Here is an 18,033-nt window from a genome sequence, read left to right on the forward strand (position 1 = left end):
AGTACTTTCTCTTCTTTGTGTCGCTGTGTCAGGATCGCATAGAGGTTGCGAGCCGATTTTCTCGCGGCTGTGTTTGATACCCAACGGATAGATTCACTCTATCTTTTCCGCGCCAAAAGTTTTTTTGGGCCCCGCCGCCTAAGTCCATATAAGGACCACCCGCCCCTCGTCTCTCACTTCTCCTACACACACCTCCACCCTCCATCACAATGGCGCCTGCTGCTTCGCACAATGCCAAGGACGTCAAGTCCGAGAACTCCAAGGCGTTCAAGGCGCTCGAGGAGATGATGCAGAAGTTGACCGTCTCCAAGGCCCAGGACGAGATCAACGCCTCTGCCCAGGCCATTGCCACCTTCATCAACGGTGACATTGAGGAGGCTGACGCTCCCACCCAGTATGTCGACACCATCTGGTTTGCCCCTGACTTTCAGTACCACTGTTGCTAACAAACTTTCCAGCGCTGTCTCGGTGCTCAAGAAGCAACTTGCCAGCAAGAAGGATGCTGTCGCCCGTGAGCGTGCCCTTGACGCCATCCGTGCTATTGCCCAGCACGCCCACGTCTCCGCCGCCGTCGAGCCCTACCTCGTTTCCCTCCTTCCCGACGTGCTGGCCGCTGTCGGTGACAAGATCACTGCCGTCAAGGTTGCCGCCCAGACTGCCGCCGAGGCCATCGTCTCTGCTGCCAACCCCAACGCCGTCAAGGCCATCATCCCTCACATCATCAAGTCGCTCGAGACCGCACAAAAATGGCCCGAGAAGATGTGCGACCTCAAGTGCATTGAGGCACTCACCAAGAGCGCTCCTGCACAGATGGCCTTCCGTGTCCCTGACCTGATTCCCGTCATCTCTGGAGCCATGTGGGACACCAAGCCTGAAGTCAAGAAGGCTGCCTACGTCACCATGGAGACTCTCTGCTCCTTGATCTCCAACAAGGATATCGAGCGCTTCATTCCCGAGCTCATCAAGTGTATCGCTAAGCCTGAGAACGTCCCCGAGACCGTTCACTTGCTCGGTGCCACCACTTTCGTCACTGACGTCCACGAGCCTACTCTTGCCATCATGGTTCCCCTTCTCGAGCGTGGTCTCGTTGAGCGTGAGACTGCCATCAAGCGAAAGTCTGCCGTCATCATCGACAACATGTGCAAGCTTGTCGAGGACCCTCAGATTGTTGCCGCTTTCTTGCCCCGTCTCATGCCCGCGCTTGAGAAGAACTACGACAACTTGGCTGACCCTGAGGCCCGTGAGAAGACCCGCCAGGGTCTCGACACCCTCATCCGTGTCGGTGCTGTCCAAAACGGCAAGATCCCCGAGCTCGAGAAGTCTGGTGACATTGCCACCATCGCCGGCCACCTCAAGGCTGTCCTTCCTTCTTCAGCCAAGGTTGACGAGCGCTTCGAGCCTGTCGTCAACTACATTGGTGCCATTGGTGGCCAACTGATCGACGAGAAGGACTACGAGCCTCTCAACTGGCAGGCAAACGCCGGTCCCTTCGTTGCCGTCCTTGTCGGTGACGAGGCCTCCAAGGACGTCACTGAGAACCTCCGCAAGAGGTCTCTCCCTGGTGCCGCCGCTGAGGAGGCCACCGAGCCCGATGAGGAGGAGGGCGAGGACCTCTGCAACTGCACATTCAACTTGGCCTACGGTGCTAAGATTCTGCTTAACCAGACTCACCTTCGTCTGAAGCGTGGTCAGCGTTACGGTCTTCTCGGACCCAACGGTTCCGGAAAGACCACTCTCATGCGTGCCATCAACAACGAGCAGGTCGAGGGTTTCCCCAAGCAGAACGAGGTCAAGACTGTCTACGTCGAGCACGACTTGGACTCTGCTGACACTGAGATGACTGTCATTGGCTGGACCATGAACAAGCTTAAGTCTGTCGGTATCGATAAGCCCGAGGAGGAGGTCACCAAGACCCTCAACGAGTTCGGCTTCACTGACGGCATGTACAACGGACCCATTGGTGCCCTCTCTGGTGGATGGAAGATGAAGCTCGCTCTCGCTCGTGCCGTCTTCGAGGAGCCCGATATCCTTCTGCTTGACGAGCCCACCAACCACTTGGACGTCAAGAACGTCAAGTGGCTCGAGGACTACCTCACCAGCTCTCCTTGCACATCCATTGTCATCTCCCACGACAGCAAGTTCTTGAACAATGTCATCCAGCACGTCATCCACTACGAGCGCTTCAAGCTCAAGCGTTACAAGGGTAACCTTGACGACTTCGTCAAGCGTGTGCCCTCTGCCAAGTCCTACCACGAGCTGTCCGCTTCCGACATGGAGTTCAAGTTCCCCGAGCCCGGTTTCCTTGAGGGTGTCAAGACCAAGGCCAAGGCTATCCTCCGTGCTACCAACATGAGCTTCCAGTACGAGGGTACCTCCAAGCCCCAGATTGAGGACATTACCTTCCAGTGCTCTCTCGGATCCCGTATTGCTGTCATTGGTCCCAACGGTGCCGGAAAGTCCACCCTTGTCAACGTCTTGACCGGTGAGCTTGTCCCAACCAAGGGTGAGATCTACCACCACGAGAACATCCGTATTGCCTACATCAAGCAGCACGCTTTCGCCCACATTGACCACCACCTCGACAAGACTCCTTCCGAGTACATTCAATGGCGTTTCCAGACTGGTGAGGACCGTGAGACCATGGACCGCGCCAACAAGATCGTCACCGAGGAGGATGAGAAGGCCATGGACAAGATCTACAAGATCGATGGTACCGAGCGCCGTGTCATTGGTATCCACTCCCGCAGAAAGTTCAAGAACTCTTACGAGTACGAGTGTTCGTTCGCTCTCGGTGAGAACATCGGCATGAAGAACGAGCGCTGGACACCCATGATGACTGCCGACAACGCCTGGATTCCACGTAGCGAGATCATGGCTTCCCACGCCAAGATGGTTGCCGAGGTTGACCAGAAGGAGGCTCTCGCCAGCGGTCAGTTCCGTCCTCTGGTCCGTAAGGAGATTGAGGCTCACTGCGCCAACTTCGGTCTCGACGCTGAGCTTGTTTCTCACTCCCGTATGCGCGGTCTGTCTGGTGGTCAGCGTGTCAAGGTCGTCCTCGCTGCCTGCTCATGGCAACGCCCCCACTTGATCGTCCTCGACGAGCCTACTAACTACCTCGACCGTGACTCCCTTGGTGCCCTGTCCAAGGCCATCAAGACCTTCGAGGGTGGTGTCATCATCATCACTCACTCCGCCGAGTTCACCGCCGACCTTACCGAGGAAGTCTGGGCTGTCATGGACGGACGCATGACCCCCTCCGGTCACAACTGGGTTCAAGGACAAGGTGCCGGACCTCGTCTGGCCAAGGATGAGGACCCAGATCAAGTCTCGTTCGACGCTATGGGTACGTTTGATGTTTTAAGTGTTAAAAAAGTGATTTACTGACGTTTTAATAGGTAACAAGATCGAGACTGCCAAGAAGAAGGTCAAGCTCAGCTCCAGCGAAATGCGCAAGAAGAAGAAGGAGAGGATGGCCCGCCGCAAGCGTGGTGAGGAGGTCTTCTCTGACGAGGACGACTAGATCATGCCGCCGGTATAAAAGTCGTTTTTCTTTAGTTTGGTTCATGTGGTTCATGGTGCATGTCGGCTCAGTTGGTCGGCCTTTTCATGATGATAATGCGGTACTAGTCTACGGATTATGGTTCATGCTCGGCGTCTGGTTATCAAAATGTTCACGAATGCATCTTGCGGGTACCTCACTCGTAGAAGATAGAAATAGATTCCCATCACTTCAATCAGTTCACCAATACCTTGAAGCTGCGTCACCATGTGTTTGTGTACATGTATGATGTTCACATTGTAGCGAAGGTGGGTTGTTATAACATGGTCTTACTATGGGGTTCGGCTTCTTTACTATGCGTATGGGTCATTTGCTGCTTAGACGTTCACTCCTTGCTTTTAAGTTATTAAGTTCTTGTGTCATATCCACCTGTAATAACCCAAAACCAAGAGACGTAGGCAAAATCTTGGCCTATACGCAATAAAAGGTAGTTTAGAATACGATCAAAGACGAAATTTAAGTAAATTTAAATGTTTTTAAATTCTAAACAATGTATGTATTTCTTCCTTTTTGCAGTGAATTCACTTACGGTACCTTGGAATACCGCCGTAGCTTGCAAGGCTAACATGTCTACCTCTCGAGCACCCTGTATTTCACAGCATTTCCAAGACGGAAGATATGACTAAATCTTTTCCAATAATAATTATATGTATATGAAAGAATAGCATAGTATCGTAACACCTAATCTCCTCGTTCAATGCTCACGATACAATTTGAGAGTGAAGATCATGTGCTGGTTTTGTGGAGCGGATGGTTTTGGGGGTTAGAGACATCGGGTTGGGATGATGATGAAGGATTGAGAGGTTTGGTGTGGAGGCGGATTTGTGTCGGTTATTGAGATGGGATGGTATTGGAAGGTCTTGCCTGGGGGTTTGGAGGATTTTGGAAAGTGTGTTGGGGAGGCGGGATGGTACCGCGCGTCTATGGCATGAAACAATGGGGTGGATGCAAATGTTCGTCCGGACATGCCGTACAGACCCACAAGAATACCGGCCGGCAAGAGGATGACCAGCGTTATTTGCTTTCTTAAAAAGTGCAATTTAGAGCCTGAAACCCCGGCTGACGATTATAGTCATACTCCAGTATTTACCCAATACAATGGCATTGTCCGTTCTAAGTATTCTCAGCTGCTGAGAGAAAAGAACGTCATGACTGGGTTCGTGCTGCATCCATCGGCCTGACCACCGGCCGTATCCATTCCTAGGCCACCCGACTTTGCACAGCTGAGCCTCGAAGACCCATGCACTTTCCGCTGGGCATCAGTGACTTACCATGCACCATGTGGCGCCCGCAATCAGCACTATATGCGAACGTTTCCTATTTCAAGCGCGCGTGTGATGTCGCAATCCCACTGGTCCAGCTGCTCTCATCTCATCTTGCCCCTCCCCCGCCTTCAGCATAAGAAAGCCGTCTGCCGGTAGCTGCCTTACTGTTCAGAGAAAACAAAACTTTATACCTTGAACCTTTGAACTGTTTATATACACATATAAACATGTCAAGTCACGACTACTACGGGCAGGGCCAAGGCCAGGGCCAACAAGGCTATGGCCAAAACTATGAAGGCACCAGCCAGCGACAATGGGGTTCGGCAGACCACAACCAAGGCTACCCTCCTCAGCCTCAGGGCTATGGACAACCGCAGCACGATCAATACGGCCAAGCCAGCCACAGTCCCTATCCTCAAGGACAGGTTAGTGTATTTGCGCAACTCATCCCATCCGTTTTCGGCTGCTAAAAGTTTTCCAGAGCCAGTACCCTCCCCCTGCGCATGATTCTTATTCAGCGCCTCCTCAAAGTGGATATGGCGCTCCACAGGGCCAGTATCAGCAAGGATACGACCAGAACCAGCAAGCCTTTGACCAGAATCGAGACCATTCCTACATGTCATCCGGGCATCAACCTCCTCCCTATCACGATCCCAGCCAGCAATATGGAGCGCATCAATCACAAGGCTATGACAATCCAGCACACAACCAACCCGGTGCCGAAGGGGAGCGCGGACTTGGCTCGACTCTTATAGGGGGTGCAGGAGGCGCATTCGCAGGTCACCAACTTGGTGGTGGAACACTTGGTACTTTAGGAGGGGCGCTTTTGGGAGCTGTTGGCGCGAACATCATCTCTGACAAGTACGTTGAATGAACTTCCGTTTTCGTCGCAAAAACTTACTAACTCTTTAAAAAAAGGAAAGAGAAGAAGCACAAGAAGCACAAGCACAAGAAGAGTCATGACTCTCATCATGGATCGCATCATTCTCACCACTCGCACCATCACTCCTCTGATCATGGCCATAGTCACAGGAGCCACAGCAGGAGCCATAGCAGAAGTCGCCGCAGGAGTCACAGCAGAGGCAAGAGGAGCAGTTCTAGTTCAAGCAGCAGTAGCTCAGACTAGACTTTGAGCATGTACAGGGATACCCTTTTAGGTAGACGCAACGTGATATCCTTTGGCACCAGCTTTGATGCGTTTTGATTAGTCCCAATTATGTTACTTTGCGACTACTACGTAGTAATAGTGGCAAGAACGAATCCTAGTTTTTTTTTTTTAAAAAAAAATAATAATATCAGATTGTGTTTCTCGTTGTTCGCAAATCATGTATGCTTTGAAGCGCCATTAGGTTTTCCTGCTCAACTCATACATCGCAGCAAGCTGTAATGTTCAAACATATGACACTCAAGTGATATTGAATGGACAATCTTTCCAGCCCATGTCCAAAAAATTAGGTATGTGTCCATGCTCGTCCATAGGCTTCGACAGTGGATCCGTCTGAACCCTGACTTTAGCCAAAACAGGCTAAGCGTATTGCAGCCCTTTTTCTCCACCGAGTTACTCATCGCCGCCGCAAATTCCAAAATAGCCCCGCAACCGCCCTTGTGAAGGTGCAGATTTAGTCTGCCTGGTCATTTTTTTCCAGTATCGCAAAAATATCTAGGCGACTTTCCAAATCAACCCGCAGCATCACAATCATGGCCGACGTATTTTTGAGTTTCTTCCGGAGTTCCTTGCCCGATGAACTTGCGGCGGTAATCGAGAATACCATCAAGGCGACCGAATCAGGGGACTTTCAGTCTGTGCTTCAATCACCGGAAGCGCAGATATTACTAGGCAACCAGGACGATGAGACCACCAAAAATGTCAAGAGGAGCGATTTTGGACTGTGGAGCGACTACATTTTCCATCGCCTGGGGTTAATATTGTCAAAGCGAAAGGAAGAAGAGTCAACTCCCGTAAACGAAACTGCGCTTTATAGACAGCACGTCTACTTCTTGATTGCAGTCGCAGCGTTGCATGCGTTCCTACAATCGAATGTTACGGGACCACCACTACCTTTCAAATCGGCTGAAGTGCTGCTACCGAAGGATATCGCAGGTGACGACAAAGCCCTGGCTAAAACGCGCGGAGAACTTGTCACATCATTGAATGCCGACGGTGTTGCAGCGTATAGACTTACTCCCAATATCGAACTGCTTTGCTTAGCGGACAACATTCTCATCAGCCCTCCTATCCAAAAGAACATTCCAGTCTCAATATGGGCCAGGCTAAGGACCAACTTCATCCATCAAAGACTGCTCAGTGAGGCCGCACCAAGTCTGCAAGATGCAATCTACGACAATCTCAAGGGTGTAGAAGACTTGATCCAGAACTCAGGGAAGGTCAACGAAATCAAGGATTTGCACACCACATTTTTACTTGAGCGTGCGGCTATCCATACACACCACGGTCTCGATAAGAAGGCCCGAGCGGACCTCGACCAAGCAGCCTCTGAGCGCAAGTTTGAATTTGCGCTGACCGGTTTGATGGGCAAGAGAACAAAATTCCAGCAAAAAGATACTAGTCAACTGATTGTACTTGCTCGGAGCGCGGGATCAGAAGCCAGTGGTACATCGGAAGAAACTTCGAAGCCCAAGAAACTGGATCTGAACGACGATACGCTGCTCGAGTCCATATCTTTCACTAACGACGCTGTTTCCACCGAGATCAAAGACGAATCAGAAATCCCCGCATCTCTTCAGTCCATAGACCCGTCAAACCAACCACTTCTTGATCCCCTCGACTCAGTCATCATGCTCTCGCTGGCCGAGAGTATCAAGAACACCAATCCCGCGGATGGCCTTACACGCGAGCAAACAGAACCGTACGCAACACGAGTGCTTGAAGGCGGAAGTTCCAACTGGCAGGTTTACACTCAGGCTCTTCTTGTGCGTAGTCGTATCGAGGGGTATAAGCCGCGTACTATGGAGCGAGGCTTGCTACAACTTCAAGCACTTGTCGATCAAGTCATTGTGGAGACTTCGGGCGATTCTACCACAGATGCTGAGACGGGTCAGAAGGTCACTTCTTTCCTGCCGCAAGCAAAGCAGGAAGAGTCGGCGTCTGTTGAAGAGCGGCTACGCTATATCTTCCCGCTCTGCTCGCCGTCACGATGGGAACTCGAGTCCGAACTTGCAGCTCGCTGGGTTGCACTAGGTGGTCTACGATCTGCACTTGAAATCTACGAGAGACTGGAACTATGGGCTGAAGCAGCATTGTGCTATGCCGCTACTGAGAAGGAAGACCGAGCACGCAAGATTATCCGAAGACAACTTTTCCACGCCACCAACGGCGACGACGAGAATGTGGATATGGATGCAGAGAAGTGGGAAGGAGCAGAACGCGATCCTCCACCAGCCGAAGCACCACGCTACTACTGTATCCTAGGCGACATCGACAAAGACCTCTCCCTCTACGAAAAAGCCTGGGAAGTATCCGGAAAGCGCTATGCTCGCGCCCAACGCTCCCTCGGCCAACGCTACATCGCAGCCCGCGACTACGAAAAAGCAGCAGAAGCCTATTCGCTCTCCTTGAAAATCAACGCCCTCCACCACCCGGCCTGGTTCGCCCTCGGCTGCGCCCGCCTCGAGCTCCACGAATTCAAAAACGCAGTCGAAGCCTTTTCGCGCTGCGTCCAGCTCGACGACCAAGACGCGGAAGCATGGAGTAACCTTGCAGCTTCATTGCTACACCTACGCCCCAAGGTCACCGAGAGTGAAAACGGCGAAGTATCAGAAAAGCAAGTGACGAACCACCCGCGCACCGATGCACTCAAAGCTTTCAAGCGCGCAGCGACAATCAAACACGACGACTACCGCATCTGGAACAACGTGCTCGCCGTGGCTACATCGACGAGTCCGCCATCGTGGCAAGACACCATCACAGCCCAACGCCGCATCTGCGAGCTACGGGGCCAGACGGACGGCGAAAAATGCGTAGACGCCGAGATCCTCAACATGCTCGTCAAACACGTCGTTTCTTCCGAAGAAGGCTTCGATACCTCGCGCCCCGGTCTCGCACGCATGGCGAACGATCTCATTGAAAAACACGTCAAGCCGCTCATCACGGTATCCCCGCAACTCTGGATCATTCTCGCAACTCTGTACACGCATACCCAACGTCCCGCGTCGGCGCTCGAGTGCCACGAAAAGGCGTGGCGGGCCGTGACGTCGCAGCCGCGGTGGGAGTCTAGCACTGAAGCAGAATGGAATGCCGTCGTGGATATGACGGTGGATCTGGTGGATGCGTACGAGACGCTTGGGCCGCGGGAGCGGACAGAGGGCTTGAGTGCGGGGAGTGGAGAGGTGGTGGCGAAGGATTGGAAATTCAAGAGTCGCAGTGCGGTGAGGAGTGTTATGGGTAAGGGTAAGGAGAATTGGGAGGATACGGCTGGGTGGGAGAAGTTGGTGGAGAGGTTGGAGGAGTTGAAGACGAGGGAGTAGGATGTTGTACTATATGGGAGGTTAAGGGGCAAATGTTAAAAGTTAGTAGAGGGTTACAGTATTCACCAATTTCGTTCTTTTTTTTTCTTTTGCAAAGAAGCTTGATGTGTGAGAATGCTTGTGTGTGCAAAGAGGTCTTGGTCAGTTGCCAATATTTGACCTATACGGAGAGTTTATCAGATCAATTCTTTGTTTTCATACGAGCACTCGTGGTGTAGCTCTCTGTACCAAGACATCCTGATGAATCACCGGGATATACTTGATCGTTCACTGGTGTCCACGTTACGGGTGTGAACAGTAGGAACATTCGAGGGATTCGAACCAATCACTGCTTGCAGGTTGGCTTGCTGCAAGAGCCCCGCGATGGTAGTCAGCGCACATGCAATCATTCAAAACTGAACAAAAAACCTCGGTTTGACCAAGTCGACCAGTACTCCTTCAACTTCTCGTAAGAATATGCACCATTTTCTTACTTGATCTGGCAAACCTATCACAATATCGTGTATGCCGAGGTCCTAGACTGTCGCTATCTCTTCCTCGCGGCGTCAAGATGTCCCTCTCTTGTTGGTTGCGATTCAGAACGCCCACAGATGTGCATACATGTACATAGCCAAGAGAATGATCCCAACGGGCCTTGTCGTTTGAGTTTGGCCGGGTATGTGAGTGTCTGGCCCTTGTTGGCGAGAGTCGGTGTAACGAGACGCAGGAAAAACCCGAGGACCAGGTTCACGAGGGAATCTAGCTGCAAGTCGATCTCACCATAGAATTTCCGTGATATCGGACGAGTCGAGGAGTGCAAACAGCCGGCGCTAGTTAACATAACAGACGCAAGCCTTGAAACAATGGCATGTTTTTTTTTAAATCGTGTTCAGAGCCGAGACGTTGAAAATGAATGAATGAAAGGTTATTCGATCCGTGGTATGAAGAATGTTCTCTCATTCCTTAGTTGTTGCGAGGCATGTTCAGCAATCAAACTCGACCGATCAATGAAAGAAGTTAGCCAAAGCCGATGCTCATCTGTTAGCAGTAGTCCAATCACAATACTGGCCCGTACAAGAAGTAGAGCCAAGACGCTTGCATGATAATCCTGTGATGGAGAACGAAAGCGGTCGAAGTTCCGCATGGCGTAGTAGGCGTGACGATGAAAATCTTTGTGCTCAATCTGTAATACTAAGCCAGCAACCTATGGCTCAAGAGTTGCTGGGACACAAGGGGGTTGGCAAGATTGCACAAAGTGCGTTTGTGTTTGCCGGGATATGGCCAAGCTCTCATTCATCCAACAGACTGGTAGGCCTTAATGGACAAGTGGAGACAGCAATATGCAGCGGTCGAGTCAGTGGGGGCGGTCATGGTGCAATGGGCCCATGATTATATAACAGATGAGTGCAGCACATCCCCAGTATGTACTACCAACAGCAGGAAGTGTGTTTCAGATGCGAGGAGTAAGGGCCCGGTATCGTGGCAAACGGCCTCGTGGGAACAACCCTGTTGTTGGTGACGAGCTGTTCAAGCCATGTTACGTTTGCTCATACTGGGAAGGATTAGAGGGGTAATATGGAATGATCAGATAGCGGTGCACAGAGGGGGTGCTTGGAGGAGACGTGGTGCTGGCGTTAGTAGACCAGAAAGGCAGCGATGCTATCGTCAGATTGCCTAGACGTACATACATCTCTCGGTGGGTTAGCTGCAACGAGGGCACATGGCAAGGCCCTGGTCGTGTCCGAGCGCATGCAGTTGGGCACTTTGACATGCATTGCAGCAACAGGCGAGAAACAGGGAAGCAGCGTCATTGCCCGGAAGTGCGTAGTTGGTCGAGGGTAGCAAGTACCATGGTGGAAGCGCTGGAGGCTAATGGCCTGCATTTGGGTCATGGGCGGCTTACACACAGCCCCCGAAAGGCCGCTAGGGATCGGGCTGGGTCGAAAGCAGTGGGTAATGCGGCATCAGCTTTCTAAGAATACATAGAAGCCAGGCTGACCATTTTCTAGTTGGAGGGCCCTGACTGGGGCCATGGGCGCAGAAGAGAGCATGAGTGTGGTCACGGAGCAGCAGCGCAATCAGGGTGCAGACGAGGGCGTCATTTGATAGGATGGGGGGGCAGCAGCGCGATGCGAGGGCAGCTGAGGGTAGACGAGAAGGTAGACGAGAAGCGATATAGAAGCATGTGGCCAGAGTGTAAGTAAGTGAGGAGGATGCGGGGAGGGTGAGAGAGATGCAGATGAGCAAGTCAGCCTCATGGGACGGAAGGAGCGACGGGGGGGAGTTGTTGCGCTGTTCCCGATACGGCGGAATGCAAACAGAATGACGCAGCGCGCCGTGGCAGGTAGGCACGCTGGCGGGCGCGGAAGGCGCCACTGGGTGGATGTGATCAAGTCAGCTACGGCGGCGGCTGAGGGCGGCGAAGGCGGCGGCGGCGGCGACGACGACAATAACAGCAGCAATGCGCATGGTGGTAGAGAAGGTGGGTGCAACAGAGTCGGTGGACGAGCAGCAGTGCCGTGGTTGTAATTGTAGGAGCCGTTGTGGTGCCTGGCAGCGTAGGCAGATGGACAGGGATGGCAGCGATTGGCCCGTCTGCAAGCCACACCAGAAATAGACGGCTGGGCTCGCTAGACGGGTGGCAGCGGAGCCCACGGCTCACCTCACCACACTCCAACAGGGGACAAATGCGTTTTGGTGGTGCATGTCTGCCCTCATCATCACCACCACCACAACCACCACAACCACCACCTCCACAAGGCCGCCTGGGGCCAGCCTGGGGCTCTGTTCGGGCATTGGCCGCCATCCATGGCCTCCACTCAGCGGCGCCGGCGCCCTGGCAGATGGTGCGCAGTTAGAGGCCCCCGGATTTGCTGCTGATGCTCACCCACGCGCTGGGCCGCATCTAAACATGTATGTATGTACGTATGTATATCATCGTCAGTCTCATCGCCGCCTTGAGCCCCGCCATGCTGCTATTGCTGCTGCTATTACTGCTGCTGCCACTGCTGCCGCCGCCGCCGTTGCTGTTACTGCTGCTACGACTTACTTACTACTGCTGTTACTGCTACGCCCGGTTCATGCCTCCACTTCGCCGTATGTCCTCGCCATATGCCCTGTCCCCTCTCCCCCCATATTGCCCAGGTGCCCGCCATCTCGTCTTGCTTTTCCTTTGCATCTGATCATACTTGCCCTCATCTCTTCACTCCCACGCCCCCCGCACGCCCTGTCTCGACGCTCTGGCCCAGGCCTTCCGCTCCCCCAGTTGCTTCTATTGCAGACGTCTCAGAGCCTCACCCCGCCCATCACACATAGTCCGCACGACGCTTCACCCTTCCTGCCATCTGCCCATCGTCGTCTCTGCAATCTGCATGCCACGTCTGTCTCAGTCTTCTCGGCTCATCCGGCGTGCCCACTACTGGCTGAAGATATCCACCACTGACAGGCAGCCATCCAGCTAAGCTGACTGCCAACTCCGCGGTGCTGCGCCATCAGAGGCCTCCCACCCGAGCCTCACCGCACGGCTTCCAGCCACCCGCTTCCTGGCCCCGTTTGCATCTGCGCATACCGGCCAAGCAACCGTCGGGCCTTGCGCGACCATCCTCAGTCCCCATCTCGCCAGACCATACACGCCTGCCCGCTAGTCTACCACCTCTACGGGTCCCATAAGCACCAAACACTCATCCGCACTTGCTCACCAAAAATCTACCTCTGTCCTCTCGCCTTTTCCCTGCACTTACCTCTACAATCTGCACTCTTCGCTCTGGCCAATCCCGTCCTCTTCCGCTGCCTTAGGTCACTGGTTCGCCTCCCCCATATACTACTACTACTACTACTACTACTACTACCACTACTGCCTAGTATCGACTGTCGCCTACATCCACAGTCAAAGCGTTATACCTCTGCACGACCCCTTTGCTACCCGTACGGCAAGGCTGTTCACTCTCATCCATATTGGCCAGCGTTTGGTCCCTGTCTCTACTCCTTTGTTGATCATGTAAGTTGGCCCATCAGTCACATGGAATTGCGGGTCGCAATGTGCGACATTTCGTAACAAGTCACTCACTTTCATCTTAGCACCTGGCGTCTGCTCTGAATCAATTTCCATTGCTTCTGGGCCGCCACTCTTCGCTTCCTAGCTTCGCCGACGTAAAGTTGCTATTGTCTGACCTACCATCGGCCAAGAGCTGGCGTTCTAGTGTTTGATACCGGCGCTCAAAGTCATCCTGACTCCCGTATGAATCCCGCTCCTGAAGACACTGTTTGCCCGTCCCCAAGTAGACCGCCCCTATCACCTCTGCTACTGAAAAGGTTCACCAACATTGTCTCGAACCCTCCCATTCTCCGCACTAAAACACAAGACTTGCAAATTTTGCTACAAAATACCGACATCCACCAAACTGGCCTGCACTGTCTTTGCAAGCTATCAGGTGCGTGCTTCACTGCTTGCAGTAACTCAAACAGGGGCACGACTACAAGTCTTGGACCCCCTCTATCTGCTGCCTGCATCCTAAACCCCCACCGCCTAAGCTGCCTGCTAACATTAACGCAGCTTTCGCCTGACAGCGCCTTCAGGCCACATTTTGTGGGCACTGATAAGACATTTAAAACATTGCGCAGCGTGGGTCCTTGTGGCGGGACTCGGGCTGTGGGCGCTGTACAAAGTGCAAAATCACTGTCCATGTCAGGATACGACAAACCCCATCAATATGTGTATGGTGAGTGATCTTTACCTCATCTGACGAATATGGAAGGGGGGCACCTGCCAATGATGGGTCGGATGAACCCGGCACTTGGCCACGTGCGAACGATGAACATGTTTGACTGACCACCTCTACCCAGATGCCCAAAGCACCAGATCAAATCAGGCTGCAAACTACCCTGGCATCATACAGCCTGCATTCGGTCCCCAGTATACGGGTGCGTCCGCGGGACTGACCCATGAGCTTTCAAGTGCAGACATGGCCTACCTGCCTAGCTCAACCTACGAGTCACGCGGTGCGGCCAACCATCGCTCCGATCCAGCATTTATCGATGCAGCAGTTCGTCATCCCGCCTCCCTCACAGTTACTGAAACGGAAATCACCGAACAAATTACTCCTGCCCAAGGCACTGCTGGATCTACCGTAACGCTGCAACTCCGGACGAATTACGATCTCCAAGCACATCACTGCGCTTTCACACTCATGTTTGGCGACGAAAAGTGCGTCGGCGCACTCCAAAAGGTCGAGTACGACGACCATGACCAGTGGTACAACTATGTCCTCAACGTCGAGGTGCCCCCATTCCCGCTCACAAACACCTGGGATCCCACCATGATGTTGAAACTGCAGATCGAGGACAAGATGGGCCGCCCACGAATCGAAACAAACGCAGGCAAATTCACTTACACCGACATGTCGCCAAATCTGGCTTACCAGTCTTCGTCTGATTTCTCCAGAAAGCGAAGGTATTCCAATGAGCTCAACGACAATCAGAGTTACCCAACCACCGGCAACGTTGGAAAGCGCGCAAAGTTTACTCGATTTGCGAAACCATCTGCAGCTTCTGGGGCCTATTCTGGCGTGCAGGTTTCACCGCTCCAGAGCCATATTCCACTTTCTAGTCCGTACGGCTCGAGCAGTGGTTACGATTCATCCAAGCAAACAGCCTATGGTCAGGAATTCCCCCAGAAAGGCCTCTACGCAGTGCCATCAGGCATGAGTATGGGCCATGGTGATTACAAGTCGTCGCAAATGTCTCTAAATATGCAGTCTTATGGCTCCTACAGCTCTCCAGTGCATGGTGTCCGGTCCAGTGCCTCGACAGCGGCCCCTGTGCTTCCCTCGCCATCCGCAATCGCAGCGCCAGTTCTTGTTCGCGCAACACATCTTGCGCAAGCAAGCGGCAGCAGTTCCTCCACTCAGCCTTTCAACCCCTATTCCATGTATCAGTCAAAAGCGGTTCTCAAGATTGACGGAGATCTCGATAAGATGAGTGACGACTGGACTCTGGAAGAGCTTGATGCAAAGAGGCGGCTTGTCGAGTTCAAAAGGTCGCAGCAGGGCAGTACTATAACTACCTCCTTTGCACCCGTTACACTGGAGACCCGAAAGGCTCGTAGCATTTGCGTAAGCTGTATCTGGTGGGAAGAAAAGGACGAACACTTCATCACCAGTGTAGACACAATATATCTGCTCGAGCAGCTTGTCAACGTGCGCTTTACCGTCGAGGAGAAGAACCGCATTCGTCGTAATCTTGAAGGCTTCCGACCTCTGACTGTCTCCAAAGCAAAGCAGGACAGCGAGGATTTCTTCAAGGTGATCATGGGGTTTCCCAACCCCAAACCTCGCAATATCGAGAAGGATGTAAAGGTGTTCCCGTGGAAGATTCTCTCCCATGCACTAAAGAAGATAATAAGCAAATATGTATGTTTCCCCTCCAACGCACGGCTACAAGACTTGAAGCTAATAATTCCCAGTCTGCCAGTTATTCATCGACGGCTGGCGTCGGATCATTGCCCCTCGCATCAACATCAACATACGCTCCAAGCGCCGCGTCGCAGGCAACAATGGAGACCCATCGGAACGCGTCCACACAAGCAGTGACTGCATCGATTGCGTCAACAGTCTACAGCCCTCATATGCCATCTTCTAGTCTATCCCCCCACCAAAAGATGGCAGCAGGCCTCGACGGGTCAGCAGGACACAGCATGCCGGTTGCTCAAAGGACGCCTCCAGGGCAAAGCATGACTCAGTGGGGCGCTTCCACCCACCAGGTGTCGCCCTACCAAACAGTCCTCACACATGGGACGCGAGGGTCCTGGGATTACAGCTATCTCAATGCTTCAGGCGTTGCGGAGATGCCGTCTATTGCGCACGCCATGCAAATATCACGACCAGATGCGATCAGCGAGCTCAGCCACCTGCCCAACAACAGCGCCTACCAACAGTACGGCGAGAGCACAACGAGGGTGTAGAGAAGAAAAGATTGAGCGGCAAGGTAACGCAGAGTTACAGCCAGGACTACGCGTAGTGGGTCTAAGATTGACGTCGGGTGATCAGCCAATGTCCGCATGATCCATCGCAAACTAGCCAGATCGGGGCCCCGTCCCAATAGTCCTCCACACCACGCGTCGTCAGACTTCCCTCGCACAAGTCTGCCTACCTACGCAGGCTCATCATCTACTCTGGAATTTTTTTCTTACAATATTCCGCGACTTCATCAGGCGTTCAAGGACGGGTGGTTTTTGTTTTTCTCTGCATTTTCTCGACTTAGACGCATCATACCCCAGGATCAATGGCGTTTGCGGGCTCCTCTTTCTGCCCTTTTCCCCCATTCCCCATTTCTCCACCTATCTGCTAGGCAGCGGCGCACGCATACACAGCCTCCTTTGACTTTTGCGATTTACTGTTGATCATGCGGCCGGCGCGGTCTAGGCAAACGACACACCATCATGAACCGCATTTCCACAGCTGGGGGGAAACAAGTTTCCGACTTTTTGCATCACCGAGGCGTTTTTTTTTTCATTGTTGTTTTCGGTATTCCCAATCGTTTTAATACTTGTCTTTACTTCCCCAAATCCATCCATCATCACCACGTTTTCCCTGGTCCTCACCAACGACACATCCATCCCACTTTGTCTCATCATCACTTAGAACTGCATCATCATTTTTTACACGGCCCTTTTCGCAATATACACTTACTCCTACCCTTTCCTCAATCCAGGGAGGCTTGCATTAGACACAAGGCGCAAACGGGGGGTTGCGGGGCGGGCGGGATCTTCCTTTCCATACTATCTCTTGGCGCGAACCTAGCAACATCCTTGTCTAACTGACTATCGGCGTTGATCTTTCTACTATCGCACCTGGTTTTCTTATCTGAGATTCCCACCGGATTTTTTTTTGGGGGGGGGCGGGGGTGTACTGAGCCTGGTTCGAATATTGTCACACCACAACTGTAATGCCAACATCATGTATGCTTATACCCACCACACCGCTTTACAATTATTTGTTCTCCTTACTTTGAAAATACAACTCAATACTCTCGAGTTTGCCTCTGCATATGTTACTTCCCACGTGAGCAAAAATGCAAAAATACCTGAACTCGCATTCGATAACCGAACCCCGCGTAATTTCGTACCCACGCGTAAGTAAGCTCCGCCACTTTTTTACCACACCCTCCGTCTCCGGTCACTCAACTCGGCTCCCCGTTCACTCAAAACCCCGTTGTTCTGCCAAGAAAAATAATCGCCACTCACATGTGTGCCATACACATATGCATATACAAGAAGAATACATCATCACATGAGTACCGCGCGTAAGGTGTCAAGTGTTTGCCATCCTCAGTTGGCATAACCATGACGTGACCGAGAACGAAATGGAAGACGAAGAAGAAGAAGAAGAAGAAGAAGAAGAAGAACAGGGGTGTGTATATACACACCATCTACTACTAGTACAGTTTGCCCAAATCCAAAAAAATTAAATTAAATTAGCCTCCATAGTAAAAGTACTAGTAACACTAGTTCTCATTATTATTATTATTATTCGACACATGTTCCCCCTTTTTTTCCCTTATTTCCATGGAAAAAAAAACAGGATTAACTTACATAACTACATGGTTGAAGAAGTAGAATAGTTATAGATAGTAAGAACTATAGAAAAGTCATGTGACAATAGCGAACCTACCATATTTTTCCGTTGCTATAAATAAACAGATTTAGTAGGGTGATAAGAGCAAGGATCATGTGGGCGTGGGGGGGGGGGG

The 18,033-nt window shown here is 52.2% G+C and overlaps 5 protein-coding genes across 5 annotated transcripts; all 5 read left to right on the forward strand.

Moving 5' to 3' along the window:
- Positions 1-209: 209 nt before the first annotated feature.
- On the forward strand, positions 210-3,520 carry COCCADRAFT_9710 (uncharacterized protein; the record flags this gene model as incomplete). The annotated part of the gene is made up of 3 exons (XM_007719723.1): positions 210-394; positions 459-3,343; positions 3,396-3,520. The coding sequence occupies 3 exons, from the start codon at positions 210-212 to the stop codon at positions 3,518-3,520; spliced, it is 3,195 nt and encodes a 1,064-aa protein (XP_007717913.1).
- Positions 3,521-5,051: 1,531 nt separating this feature from the next.
- On the forward strand, positions 5,052-5,950 carry COCCADRAFT_9711 (uncharacterized protein; the record flags this gene model as incomplete). The annotated part of the gene is made up of 3 exons (XM_007719724.1): positions 5,052-5,249; positions 5,306-5,685; positions 5,743-5,950. The coding sequence occupies 3 exons, from the start codon at positions 5,052-5,054 to the stop codon at positions 5,948-5,950; spliced, it is 786 nt and encodes a 261-aa protein (XP_007717914.1).
- A 572-nt stretch (positions 5,951-6,522) lies between these two features.
- On the forward strand, positions 6,523-9,309 carry COCCADRAFT_110808 (uncharacterized protein; the record flags this gene model as incomplete). The annotated part of the gene is made up of 1 exon (XM_007719725.1): positions 6,523-9,309. One exon carries the CDS (start codon positions 6,523-6,525, stop codon positions 9,307-9,309), a length of 2,787 nt encoding a protein of 928 aa, XP_007717915.1.
- Positions 9,310-10,710: 1,401 nt separating this feature from the next.
- Positions 10,711-11,817, forward strand: COCCADRAFT_30818 (uncharacterized protein; the record flags this gene model as incomplete). Its single annotated transcript, XM_007719726.1, has 4 exons — positions 10,711-10,731; positions 10,881-11,108; positions 11,298-11,484; positions 11,633-11,817. 4 exons carry the CDS (start codon positions 10,711-10,713, stop codon positions 11,815-11,817), a joined length of 621 nt encoding a protein of 206 aa, XP_007717916.1.
- A 2,152-nt stretch (positions 11,818-13,969) lies between these two features.
- On the forward strand, positions 13,970-16,246 carry COCCADRAFT_110810 (uncharacterized protein; the record flags this gene model as incomplete). Its single annotated transcript, XM_007719727.1, has 3 exons — positions 13,970-14,006; positions 14,131-15,695; positions 15,749-16,246. The coding sequence occupies 3 exons, from the start codon at positions 13,970-13,972 to the stop codon at positions 16,244-16,246; spliced, it is 2,100 nt and encodes a 699-aa protein (XP_007717917.1).
- Between the last annotated feature and the right edge of the window lie 1,787 nt (positions 16,247-18,033).

This window comes from Bipolaris zeicola (genome assembly GCF_000523435.1).
Source record: "Bipolaris zeicola 26-R-13 unplaced genomic scaffold scaffold_341, whole genome shotgun sequence".
Taxonomy (NCBI): domain Eukaryota; kingdom Fungi; phylum Ascomycota; class Dothideomycetes; order Pleosporales; family Pleosporaceae; genus Bipolaris; species Bipolaris zeicola.